At 34.6% G+C, this 14465-nt stretch overlaps 1 protein-coding gene across 1 annotated transcript in view; it reads left to right on the top strand.

Annotated features, from left to right (window-relative positions):
• Positions 1-9094, top strand: part of LOC149801802 (elongation factor-like GTPase 1) — a 139602-nt gene extending 130508 nt beyond the window's left edge. The window contains exons 20-22 of the mRNA XM_089956149.1: positions 571-1670; positions 3800-3984; positions 8327-9094. Coding sequence (XP_089812275.1) covers positions 571-1670; positions 3800-3984; positions 8327-8515 — 1474 coding nt within the window. The 3' untranslated portion in view covers positions 8516-9094. The remainder of the gene's footprint in view (positions 1-570; positions 1671-3799; positions 3985-8326) is intronic.
• Positions 9095-14465: the final 5371 nt, after the last annotated feature.

Here is a 14465-nt window from a genome sequence, read left to right as displayed (position 1 = left end):
CAGACTTGTCAGTGATTCCTGGAAATTCTTCTCAGCCATTAGTGCATCAGTCCTGTCAAGGAACTCTTGTTTTGTACTTTTTTTACTTTGTTGTCAATCAAAAACTGTATATATATTCATACAATGAATATTTTCTTTCTTAGAAAAGGTCTCTAAACAAAAGTTTAAGAGAACTGAATATTTTGCATTGAAACTTTTTGTGGAAATGTCTTAATGAAATATTTCCATAGTGATGTTAGAATCACTAGAACCTATTAGTCAGTTGCATAAATAGGAGTTACCTGTTAAATTTAGCACTTTAATTCCTTTTTAGCATTTCATTATTGATATACACTGTTAAATGTAGCACTTTAATTCCTTTTTAACATTTCATTATTGGTACATGCTGTTAAATTTAGCACTTTAATTCCTTTTTAAAATTTCATTATTGATATATGCTTTTAAATGTAGCACTTTAATTCCTTTTTAACATTTCATTATCGATATATGCTGTTAAATTTAGCACTTTAATTCCTTTTCAACATTTCATTATTGATACATGCTGTTCGATTACTTTTCTTTTTTCTTTAGATATGCTAAGATAGAAATCAATGTCTCAGAACCTATCGTACCTTTCCGCGAGACTATTGTTCCGTCTCCCAAATTAGACATGGTAAACGAGGCTATCCAGGATCAGAACCAGCCAATCAGATCACAGAGACTGAAAGAATTTGAGGATGATGATGAGGTTTTGGATGAAGGTCTAGTGCAGATTTATACACCTAACAAAAAAGTTATGGTTCAGATAAAAGCAGTTCCACTACCTATAGAAGTGACTGATATTCTAGATGACAGACAGTCTCTTATGAAAACAATGTACCAATACTCAAAACAGTATGATCATTCTGACAATGTTCAGAAATCAAAGCTCAACCAGGAAACAGCTGAGGCAATTCAGGAATTCAGGGACAAACTCGAAAAAGCATTTTGTGATGCAGGCAAGGAGTGGAAAGGGTTTGTTGACAGCATATGGGCATTTGGTCCCCGTAGGGTGGGACCAAATATCCTCATAAATGGAATGGAAAATTTAAATCACCATTCAATATGGAGTTGCATTCAGGAAAGAAATAACCAACAGAATCCTTTACAGGAGTTTGACCAGTCAGTTGTAAGTGGTTTTCAGTTAGCCACCCTGACTGGTCCACTGTGTGATGAACCAATGAGAGGAGTATGCTTTATTGTCAAAAAGTTGGAATTAGTTCATGGAAAAAGTGTACAAGCACAGTCCAAGAAACCATTGGTGTCACACATGACCTCATTGAGACTAGATTCAAAAAGTTTAGAAGGAGACAGTTCAGGAGGTGTACCACATACTTTAACGTCACTTACTAGTGAGGCAAATATTCAATCGGTTGAAATTAATGCAAATCATACACCTGGTCACGTGATTTATTATGAGGATGGTCATGTGACTGATGGCAATGATTCTGAAAATAGTGCTGGAGATGGGGCAGACAGGGAGGGAATAATGGTTCCAAAGAAGCACAAGAAAAAGGAGACATATAGCGCTTTAGCAGGTCAATTGATTTCATGTGTAAAGGATGGCTGCAGAAAGGCATTTCAGACCTGCCATCAGAGATTAATGGTGGCGATGTATAAATGTAATATTCAGGCAACAACAGAAGTACTTGGTAGGTATCCTGTTATATATTGTGATGAAAATTCCAAAATGAAATGTGTTATACCTTACATATGTTTTCATTGCTAGAGAATTATTGTCTTTTCAAAATCAGGGCTAAAACAAAACACTAAAACTTTTCCATTCACCTGGAATTTAGAACTTCTTTCAGGATAGGTCTCTCCTGTAACTGAAAAGAGAGAGTGTGTGTATGTGTGTGTGTATGTGTATGTGTGTTCGTGCTTGTGTGATTTCCTTGTATTTGAAAGAAAAGGTGGATTTTTTAAATATACACTACTGCCTTATTTTATTGCACCCAGCTGATTCATGAACCCCTGTTATAACATTGGAGCAGGTGGGGATCTTTATTTTTTGTTGTTATAGAAAATTCCTCCAAAACTGGCTCCTGTTTGCTGAACATAAATACAAGTGAGATCAAAATTGGTAAATGAAACCTTGATAAATAGCTCGTTTTTTTGTCACAGAAATTGGTAGGTAGTGCTCTGAAATGTGGTATCTACATCACATCACAAAATTCCCAACTTGTTATAAAAAGTAATGTATTTTTAGTCATTTTCTTTTTTTTTTTTAAGTATATAATATACTGTACAATAACATAAATGGGGATAGTCTTTATCTATAGAAATGTTTGTAATACCTGCCGGTGGCAATACTTTTGGAAATAAATATCAATTATTGAGTGTTTCAGTTTTAAATTTTTTTATTTGGTGTGTGTGTAATCATAAATGTGATATGTCCTCTTGTATTCTGACCTTAAAGGTTCATTTGACCCTGAAAGCAATCCTCATAAGTGTTTCCATTACAATCTAATTATATGCTGACGGTTTTGATTTGTGACTTGCTGAAGAGTTCGTTGCACTGTTACAGTCAATCAAAAGTAGACTGCTTTGTATTGTCATATTAATTACATCTTGTCAATACCAGTGAATAAGTTAAAAGACATGCAAATCCTATCTGCATAAAATATCATGGCTGTTTGTGCAATTTGACCATTTACCATCTATACTTGCTTATAAGTTAAGTCCAACTGCAAACTGTACATCCCATATCTAACATCACATAATGTGCTGGCAGATCAGGGTCTGTGCAGTTTGTTAGGAGTAATCAGTAGAACAAACAACTTTGACCCTGATATGCAGGCATATTATACTATGGCAGATCAGGATCTTTGATGCTTGCAGTTTGACTCGACTTATCAGCAAATACATATGGTAAACACTTATTTAAATATTATGATTAAAACAACATCAATAAAATATCTAACATTAATTAGTAGTTTGCAAATGTGATCAAAAATATGAAGGAAATGAAGCAAAAGCATACTGCAGGAAAAGCTTAGTTTCATAGGTAGGTTTCATTATAGAGAGGTGAGATCCAAGATTCGTAGTGAACTTAAAATTCTGAAATTAGTACTCAGAGATTTGCTGAAGGATGAGCAAACATTTTGTAATTCCAGCATTGAAATCACAGCTCAGTATTATACTGAGTTTCAGCATTATTGTTTTCTTGAAATGTCAATCTTTTTTTAAGAAAACCTAGTTCTGTTCTGAATCAGCTACTAAATTAGCCACATTCACATGCAAACGGCAGTGACAGTCTTTCACTTGTACATGTGATGTGTATTGAAACCTCGTGTAGTAATGGTTTTAAATTAAAGCTTATTGAAAGAATTGCTATCTTGAAAAGGGAGGTAATTTGTGCCAAAAATAAACAGCTTCATTAAAAATAGCTACAGTGAAACCCTGCTGTAATGCACTGCACATTCTTTTTAGCATAAATTCAGATATAATACAATTGTGATAGAGCTCTTGAATTTTACAATAATTTCATGCATTTCTTGAAGCATTACAAAATTGTAGTGCTAAAATAAAGAAGAATTTATTTTAATAATTTTGCAAGATTTGTTGTATTTGGAAATGCCAGCAAAGCGTCAGTTCAAAAAAGATACCAAATACAAGAACCAGAAAAAGTCTCTTTTTCTTCTTCTTATAAAATTTTGAATCAAACTGACCAGTTACCATATCTCAACTCGTTTGGTCTACCCAAGCTGAAGCAAGTATGATATTTCAATAAATTTTAGTTGGGTCTCCCCATTTAATCTCCATTCTTCTTTACTCTTAGGCAAGCTGTATGCTGTGATAGGAAAGCGGAATGGGCAGATCTTGAGTGAAGACATGCGGGAAGGCTCCCAGATGTTTAGTGTGAAGGCATTCTTACCAGTCGTGGAGAGTTTTGGGCTAGCAGAGACCATTAGGAAGAAAACAAGTGGTCTTGCCAGCCCTCAGCTTGTGTTCAGTCACTGGGAGGTAATACACTTTATACTTGGTTGATTTTTTTCTTCAAACTTATATATAGTAATTAAAATTTGGAATTAAAAACCTTTTGTACTTGCAACTATATCAAGAAAGTAAGTATATGACCTTTATAATGTTTGATCTTATGTAGATTTTAGACATGTACAAACAAAAACCACTTGTAGACCAGAATGAAGCAACAGGAGTTGGCTCCCTTATCAGTTCTTGTGTGCCCAATAAAACCCATTGTATGTACACAAACTGATTCCCACAAATCCCCCAATACTTAATGCATGATATATATAGAGCTGCTTACTGCCATGATTCCACTCTGATTTCTTAGAATATTTCACAAAGATATGAATGAACTGCATACATTTCAGAATGTTGATTTTATGAGGCCATCAAGTGTGAATCCCATGAGTTGAATGTTGTTATGAATGGATGAAAAATAAATTAAATCTACGAAATTTATAACGACTCTAAATAATAGAGGAGATGGTCTTAAAGGTATGTAAAATGAAGTGTGACTTTGCATCACCTAAACTACTGCTGGTATAGCAAGAGGACTGATAATGCTATAAATAGCTATGCATACTTTGTCAGTGTCTTTGACAGCCATTGACGATAAATCATCTGTTATGGATGGTATGGCAAAATACTGACTGGTAGCTAAAATTTGGGATTGGACTTGGGCAAACTACTGACAGGTAGCTAAAGTTTTAGACTCTCTTGGGCAAGTTTTAGACTCTCTTGGGCTACAATTTTGGATGAGACTTGGGCACACTACTGATATTCATCTATAGAGGTAAACAAGTCTGATGTTTGTCAGTGTAACCAGTTTGTGTGTATATATATATATATATATATATATATATATATATATATATATATGGTTGTATTGATGTCTAGTTGGTTCTTAATGAAAATGGTCTCCCTTAGACATCTAGTATGGCCACCATCACAGCCACCCTGCTTATTGCTTCTTCTTCTCAGTAGATGGCTTTGTTGATATGGAGTTTTCACTGAAGATGTATGATGTAACTTTTGGTCCATGAAGAAAAATTATGTCCATCTAGTATGACCATCGTTGTGGCCATCTTGATTACTACTAATCCTGAATGAATGGTCATACTGATGTGGGATTTTCAACAAAAGAAATACTTATATGATGCATGCATGGTCCTATATGAAAATGGTGCCACTGAGACATTAAATATAGCCACCATTGCAGTGATCTTGAAAATATTTTTATTCCTGAATGGCTGGTTGCATCTACATGGGGTTTTAATTGAAAGATTTGTGATGTCAACTTGATACTAAATCAGAATGGTGCTGATCAGACCTCCAGAATGGCCCCCGAGTGGCGGAGTGGTCTAAAGCTCTCTCCATTACAGATCACTGCCATCTCACCTCTGTCTGCAGCAGTTCGAGTCTCAGATTCAGCCAATGTGGCTATGTGAGAAAGCTTGCCAGTAGCTTCTCGTGGGTCGGTGGTTCTTCCCAGGGTTTTCCCGGGTTCTTCCCCCACCATTATTACTGGCTGCCATGCATAACCTATCATGTGCTGAAAAATGGCGTTAAACCCCACAACAACAACAACAACAACCAGAATGGCCACCAAATATTTTTCTCCAAAATAACAGCCAAAGCTACATGGGGTTTTCACTAAAAGACTTGCTATGTCTGTTAGGTACTAAAGGAGAAATATGCTAATCTGACTACTATATGGCCAACATGGTAGCAATGTTGAAAATCTTGTTACCAAAACAGATGACCATAGCAACATTGTGTTTGCCTAAGTATATTCTTAGTAGCTTATAACAAAGAGCAAACAGGCTATCACATAAGCTCTTATTAAATTTTTTTGTACCAAAAACAACAGATCAGGGTCTGTATTGTTTGCAGTTAAACTTACAAGTGAGTATATCTAGTACTTGTCCCGGGGAGATTTTGGAAATTCCCAAAAGGCTAGAACTTTGAAATTTGTAGCAAAATGCAGCATGATATTTTGAAACATTTCATTAGTCCACATCATGGGTTACTTCCCTTGCATTGCTTTACTTTGGAGAGAGGGAGTGTAGGTATTTTATGAATAAACAAAATTGTTTAAATTCTGTATAATTTGAGGCTCTTTCTAACTGTGCAGAATTCTATTAATATGTGTAGATCTTGCTCATTTATCTTTATGATCTGTTTGTTTACTGAGTGAAAATTCGATAAAACAATAAACTTTCTAGATTGGTAACAAGTTCAGTCAGACAGATGCAAGATAACTTGGCCAGTATGTGTGGATCTAATTGATTAGCAACAAAATTTTCATATTTTTTTCATTCCTGTATTTTTACATATGAAAAATATATCCTTAAGATTTCTCTTTATGCCATGTAACACTTGATTGTGTGTGTCTGCAGAAGTTAAACCATCAGCAAAAAAATGAACTATAGAACAAATATAGAATTTATTTTTGCATAAGAAATTTTAATAGACACCACTTATGTTTCTGTGAAGTTATTTTTCCTTACTTCCTTGACTACAGTGATAAACCCAGTGTGATGCATTGCTGAATTGGACTTGCTTTGTGGTCAGATATGATCAGTAGTTTACAAAATATCTTAAACTTCGATGGATTAGGTCATCCCAATCCTACCACTCTCATGGTCACTGATCTTTATACGACCTGCCTATGAAAGTGAGGTGGATTTACAAAAAAGGATGTGAGGTGTTGTACAGAAGAATGAGTTTAATCATGAAAGCTTCGATTCTGGAGCAAGTTTGGTATATAATGAAAAGAAAATTGTCTTTTCCTTGTAAATACCACATATATTTTCATCTTACGATGCAAAAAACTCATCAGAATTTCAGATTTTCGGATGAAATATATCCAGTATTAAAGTAGGAAAAGAATATGTCCCCTATATATTTCCAGGTTTTATCAAACTCTGATCAGAAATATGACCTCCAGAGTGGTCGTAAACTAAAGGTATTGACACCTGCTAGATATATTCACCACAAAAATGGATCAGTACAAGTTGAAAATCTGCTATTTTAGTGATTCCCTGAAGCCATTATTTTGAAATTTGTGTTAAATTCCAGCCGGACACATCTCCATAATGACAGAAGAACATGATGCATCTATTATATCCAACTGGATGGCTATATCAATATGGGTGTTTTCACCAGTATTTCTTATGGTACCTAGTTGATCTGAAGTCAAAATGGTACCAATCATACATCCATTCATAAAATCTAGTTGTTACTTAACCTCCTGAATGGATGATTATTATGACATGGGGTTTTTGCCAAAAAACTTGTATTGAACCCATGACCTTTGGATTGAAGTTCAACACCGTATTACTAGAACTAACGATAAGTTTGATACTTTATTACTGTAGCTATCAAGAGAGAGGGAAAGAGAGACATTGACCATTATGTTGATTGGTATTTTATGTCATTTTGGCATGATCCCTCATTCCCTCTTTACTGCTGTATTTGTGTAGATAGAGTGAGAGTGAAATTATTTTAGCCCTGTCATATAATATGACAAACTGGGTGGATATGTGCATACTTGCATGGTTGTGTGTATGAGAGAGAGAGTTCTTCATCAGTTCATCCAAAATTTTGTACATTTCAAGTGTGGAATCCATTGTATCTGATACATTATTTTTAATTCTCGCTAAGAAATTTTATTCGGGTGTTTGTTAAATATTAATTTCTTGATTGTATTTTAATCACCTTGTATTTAGTTACTGCATTTTATTTTTTTTATTTAAATTTGACAAGTTTGTTGAAACTTTTTCAAATGTATAGTTTTCACTTTTAAATACCAGAATGAGTGGAAATCTGGACCATTTTGGACATTGGGTGAACTTGGACAGTCCATGACAATTTTTCAAAGAGCTGTCATCTGCACCTTGCACTGTGTTGAAAATGAGAGGTGAACTGCAACTCAACAGAATAGTGTCCAAAGTTAAACCGCATATAGAAAATGGAGAGGGGAAGTGTGTGTGGGGGGGGGTATGTAGGTGGGGTGGGTGCGTGCGTGTGTGTGTCCAAGTTCACCAACATGAGCTACATTTCCACAGCGTTTACTTAAAATCCAGAAGTTTACTTTTTCTTTACAAAATTTTGTTTCTAGCGCACTTATGGACCCATTTTGACAACACTCACAAAATTGAACAAATTTCATGCTTGGGTTTTCAGAAAGCAGTTTGTAATTTGTTTTAAGTTTTTGTCTTTTTGAAAGGGAAACAACTCTTGGCATGACAAATCATCTGTTTGCAGAAGGCATCTATTTTCTGTACAGATGTGTTTTTCTTATATACATGTATATCAGTCTTGTTTTTCTTAACAGCTGATGGACATGGATCCATTTTGGGTACCAACAACGGAGGAAGAGATTATGCATTATGGGGAGAAGGCCGATTCAGAGAATCGTGCCCGGCATTACATGAACAGTATCAGGAAGAGAAAGGGGATGAAAGTGGATGAGAAAATTGTTGAACATGCAGAAAAACAAAGGACACTAACAAAAAATAAGTAGAAAATTTAGGTTTCATATCAGGGGGTTGCTTTTATGTCAGGTAAAACTGTAAGCAACACAGACCCTAATCTGCAGTCATATTATGTGGCTGCAGATCAGGGTCTGTGTTGTTTGTTCTACTGATTGCTCCTAACAGACTTTAGAGACCAAATCTGCTGTCACTATGCAGTGGCAGGTCTAGGTTGGTGCAGTTTGCAGTTGGACTCGACATGTAATCAAGTAAAAATGACATAATATGAGGTTTATGGATTGCCATCCATAGTTATTAGCAGCTCACCTCAGTTTTGAAGACATGTCTGTTCTATCAGATAGAGCTCCAGGAGAAAATAAAAATTGATGGATTTCAGAAACTGACAGGTTTCATTACTTTATTGACAACACTGTCCATCTTGGGTAGTGACAACACTGTCCATCTTGGGTAGGGGAAAAAACACAAAAAAAATTGGTAAATGGGTTATATTACATTCACAACATTTCAACACAGTGATTCAAAAATGGAACATGAATTTTTATGTACTGAAATTTTGGTTTTGGATTAAGCAGACATATTTTACACAATAAATCACATATTTAAATGTATTCTTGTGTTCATATTTATCTTTTATTATAGAACGTCTTCAATATGACATGACAGAAATCCATATTATAATTTTGATGCAAGTGTAATGACACATGACAATACACAAAGTATATACTAAAGGGCTCAGCTGATATTTTAGCTTGGAACTGTTTCGATGTGGATTGCAATCTTTGTCAATAGACCTTATCAGTCCCTTACTGGGAGGGACTTTTCATTCATGAAAATTAAAGCCCATGAGTCTCGAAACATCACTACCTCATGGACCTGTCTAACTCATTTGTCTTTGGAGGATGTGATGAAAACTTTTTGGCAATCTCACACTACCTTTTCCTGCTTTACCTTTGCTTGTCTGCTTACCAAAGCGAAGGTATATTTTCTTTGGGACTGATTGTCATAACTCAAAAAGTGGTCCATTGGTCCATACAGATACCATCTGGAAGGGGTCTTCTCTTCTACCGTCAGGATGAGGATGCCTTGTATTTGTAAACTTTTTCACCAGTTGTGAATCATCAGCCTCCCACTAAACCGACAAATTCAGGTATGCAGTAGCAGTAAGTTATGGATTACTGAATCAAAATGTAGGTTGTTTTCTTTTGAGGGGATACAACTAATTTTCAGGATGTAATTCTTACCTGTTTGCTATTGCCAGATTCCCTCCCCCTGCCCCCCCCCCCATCCCCTTCATGTTAAGACTGCATTCTGAAAATGAATAAAAGATAATGCAAATGGGCAAGGTAGCTACAGGTTGGACTTGGGAACATTGTGGAATCCAGAACTTTCTGATCACCCTCTGGGAGGATGAATTCTTATCATACAGTCAGGGTATTTTCCATTTCAAAAAAGGATGTTATGCAGTAGTAACAGGTAACAGTCTGTAGGTATTTGGCGCCAAAAGTCAAGTCAGATTTATCCTAGTAGATGCACGTGTTAGAGCAAAAATGTTTTTCAAATAATTTCATGGATTAGAAAAAGACAAAATACTGATTCAAAGATGAATACATGAATTACACAATACAGCATTCCATTCTAAGGCAGCTTCACACCCACTGCAGGCTGTGTGGAAAGGATTTTAATATTGGCCATGATGGTAAAACAAAGAAACCTTGAATTAGCTCATTTTACTAACTCCAATACTAAGGTAACTTGTAACTTCTTTTTTAAAGCAGAACTAATAAATGCATAGGTGTTATTTACCAAGTTCTTAATAGAACATGGATTACCCCTAGCAGTAGAAGACTACATTGGTCCTTTGTTCAAATGTATGTTTCCTGATTCCAATATTGCAGAAAATATGCATGTGCAGGAAAAAAATCATCTAATGTTAGGTGTTTAGCAGAAGATAATTGACTTAAAACTGCAGAAGCCATGAAAATTGGGCCGTTTAGTATTGCAATAGACCGGAGCAGTGATTATGATGACAAAAAGTTGTACCCAGTCTGTGTAAGAGACTTTGACAATGAAAACTACAGTAGAAATACATGCTTGTCAAGGCCATTCAATTCACATTTGAATACAGAAATAACAAAGAACCAAAATCCTTTCAAGAAAAGTCGCAATCTTAAATCAATGTTTGAAAGATGTTACGCTCCAAAGTCTGTTTGGACCTCACCATGATGTTTCTACAAAAAAAACCACTCCAACTGTGTTCTGTATCATTTCACACAAAGAAATGTGATCACAATATTAAAAAAAACTTTTCCTTATCGTATGTAAACAGTTATTTAAATTTGTGAGGTGGAAACATTTTGTATGGTCACTTGTGGTTTATTATTCATGACCATACAATGTGCCCACTTGTGAAATATTTCCTTATACATTTATCTACTCAAAAAACATAGATATTCACTACATATCAATGATACAGATGGATCTGGATTCTCATACAAGTTTGGAAAATGTTTACAACTCATAGATGAACTCAGTAAACTATATTCAGTCTACATATGTATTTTGTTTTAAATACTAAGCTACAGATTAAGTTAAGTCTGCAATCTTGTGCCAGAACACCTATCAAAACAATTTTGACCAGAATGATGACTTACAGAATACAAAGATCTTTAATTCATAATAAAAGTTTTATTTGATGCTAGACCAACTACAGTTTTAACATACACAGATCAATACAGCTGAAACAGAAGTGCATTTTTGGCTTGTAAATACAGTTGTACAGGTTTTTTTCCAACTCTTTGACACAAAAATTGACTGAAATGTACACTGCAAACCACATAGATCAGCTGAGCTAAATCTTTTGTAATTGTTTTCATTTTGGTCTCTAAAAACCTGAAAGAAAATGCTTATTCTGGCATATGCATCACTTTATGTACCATTTCTTGAACTGTCAGTCACAACAGTTTCAAAACTTTAACATAGAAGCCAACTTCTCAAACTCAGTTCTCATAATGATAATGATGCAACATGCTATATTAATCTTAAACCTGCTTCCTGAAATTTCATGACATCTTAAATGCGAGCATTACTATTAACACTATGCTTAAGGAAAAATACTACCAGAAAGGGCGGGAATGGTACATCAATATACCCCATGCAAAGAAAGTTTATGGAGTCACCTCATCCATCTATCTGTCCTTCAAACTTTTGTTTATTTACCATATACTTAATTGTAACTTGAATCCAACTGCAAACAACAAAGACCCCGATCTGCTGGCACATAATGTATCAGCAGATCAAGGGCTACGTTGTTTGATCCATTGATTACTCCTGACAAACTGCAAAGACCCAAATCTGCTGGTGCATTATGCAATGACAGATCTGGGTATGTACAGCTTGCAGTTCAGAATGCCTTGTAAGTGAGTTTATATGGCATTGAGATATCTTCATGAGACTTGTTAGGTTTTCAGTCATGAGATATCTTCATGAGACTTGTTGGTTTTTCAGTCATGAGATATCTTCATGAGACTTGTTAACTTTTCAATCATGACAAGAATGACAAGATTTTGTGTCTTGTATAAAAACAGTCTAATAAGCTTCTGAAGAATTGACCCTATTTTTACTGAAAATTTTGTTTATCTCTGACTCAAGTTCTAATCTGTTTAATATCTGAACAATCTGAGCTGTCTTCTTGAAATTTGCTGTGTGTTTGTATCATGACTAGAGTCTTTGATAAGATTAAGTTTATTTAGATCATTAATTTTAGAAATGGGGTAAGCGCTTGCATATTGACAGATCTAGTTTCAAATAATGGTCATTAATTACTTCCCTTGAGATCACTGTCCACGATATCTTGGGTCATATTTCCATTACAGCAGAAAGTGAGATGCTGATTCCAGTAAAGATAAAATTAAAAGTAATAAAAACACTGATGACTTGAAGAGTTGAAATGATAATAATTTATATAAGATCAAATGGAAGAACATAACTCTGGGATGTTGCTATTCAGGGCCTTTGTTACTATCATAAGCATACTACCCTATGTAACCTGTATACAGCAGCAGAGAATTTATTTTAAAATTTGAAACATTATTGAAGGAATGATTGTGGTGGTTTCCTTTAAAAATTGTCTTCTACTACTGTTTCAGAAGTATTACAATCAGTGAAACAATATTCAAACAAAATAATTATTTCAAGTCATTTACCATAGTCTCAGTTGTCTCACTTGACATATGCAACTGACAGTTAAAATAGTGGATATATACTTTGTTACTAATTTTAGATGACCAAAAAGCTTGTTATATTTATTAGTAATACTAAATATATTTGGTAGCAGAGAGTGGATTACTATGCCAAAGACATGGAGGGATTGGAACCTTGCATATTTATTGTGGGTTTGTAACCAATAATATATGTAAGACAAATTATATATTATGCAAAAAATCTCAACATTAGCTTCCCATGGGTTCTCAGTGCAATAGACATGATAATCCTTCTGTTGATTTTTTTTTCATACAGATACATAGGTATGATAGCAGTTTACCTGTTTTAAGACCATTTTTCTATTTTTTTCTATTTTTTTTTATCCATTTTTAAAACTCATTTGTTGATTCTCCTGCTAAAGAAAATTCAAACATTACTGTTTAGTTTACTGTTTTGTTTCTTTGTAGAACAATCAGTAATGGTGACCTGACTAAAGCATAATTCAAAGGTGACTAGGTCTAGTTTACAGATTGTTTCTTTGTAGTACAATCAATAAAGGTGCTGTAAATATAGCAGTATTATAACCAGTCATAGGAGCGATGTGTAATAACTTGTTGGTAAAATCCGTAGCAAATGATGGAATAAACTTGTGACTTGCTGCTACCATCTGATGAGGTATATGGAGTTGAAATTCCTTCTTTGTCTTTGTTTTAAGTGAACATATATTACACTTTACAGATTTGCACACATCTTATATATATATATATATATATATATATATATATATATATATATATATATTGTTTGAGGGCCTCCAGGTAGATTAGTTCTTGATCTAACAGTGTCACCCTCTTTAAATAATGTAATTTTTATTATTATTGACATGCTTATTCTCTTGTTATCCCCAACAACAAAATGCCATGCAGTCAGTCTTAGAAAAATAATCAGAGAACTTTATTCAAGAAAATGTTATACCTTTCCTTGTGCTGGTTGTTGGCAACGCCACCTCTACATGTAGTATAGCTGGACACAACAATAAGACAGCCTGGGAAGTCCTTCACAAACCTATGAGCTGTTAGCAAACTCAGGAAAAGGTCAAGGTTAAGATTGCTTGTATTGCAAGATGGTTTGCCAGAGATCCAAAGCAAACACATCTGTGACAAGGTACCATATATACTTGCTTATAAGACAAGTCCAACAGTTTGTTAGGAGTAATCAATAAAAGAGACACTGATCTGCATGTGCATTATGCTATGGCAGATCAGGGTCTTTGTTGTCTGCAGTTTGACTCAATTGATAAGCGAGTATGTTCTTGCCATTTGTACATGGAGAATCCCTAAAGACGATGGTTGAAGATATATATGTGGATCCAAATGCTTCAATCTTCAGTGCATCAGTGCATTCAAGAGGAGATAAACAGAACAGAGATATGGTAATATTAATGGCATATTATTATGTGGATGTTGGGTAATTAGGTAACATTGAAGCATAGAAGGCCACAATTGGAAAGTGGTCACAAAGGACTTTCATTTAGAATTTTACGTCACATACTAGGTAATCTTCATTTAAAGTATTACAAGCTTATTCTTAACGTATGTTGCCGGCAGGGCCAGATTACCCATTAAGTACACTAAGCACATGTTTAGGGCACCAGAAAAAAATTCAAATTAAGTATTGATGATGAAATTGAATGAATAATATATGATCTGCATATATGAGTATTTTGATTTGAAATGATGGCAACATTTCCCACCTTTTTAGCTTTTAATAGTTTTTTTT

Source organism: Sinohyriopsis cumingii, chromosome 4 (assembly GCF_028554795.1).
Source record: "Sinohyriopsis cumingii isolate HCF-2022 chromosome 4, ASM2855479v2, whole genome shotgun sequence".
NCBI classification, from domain to species: domain Eukaryota; kingdom Metazoa; phylum Mollusca; class Bivalvia; order Unionida; family Unionidae; genus Sinohyriopsis; species Sinohyriopsis cumingii.
Note: the sequence above shows the minus strand (reverse complement) of the source record. Positions and strands in the feature narration are given on the sequence as shown.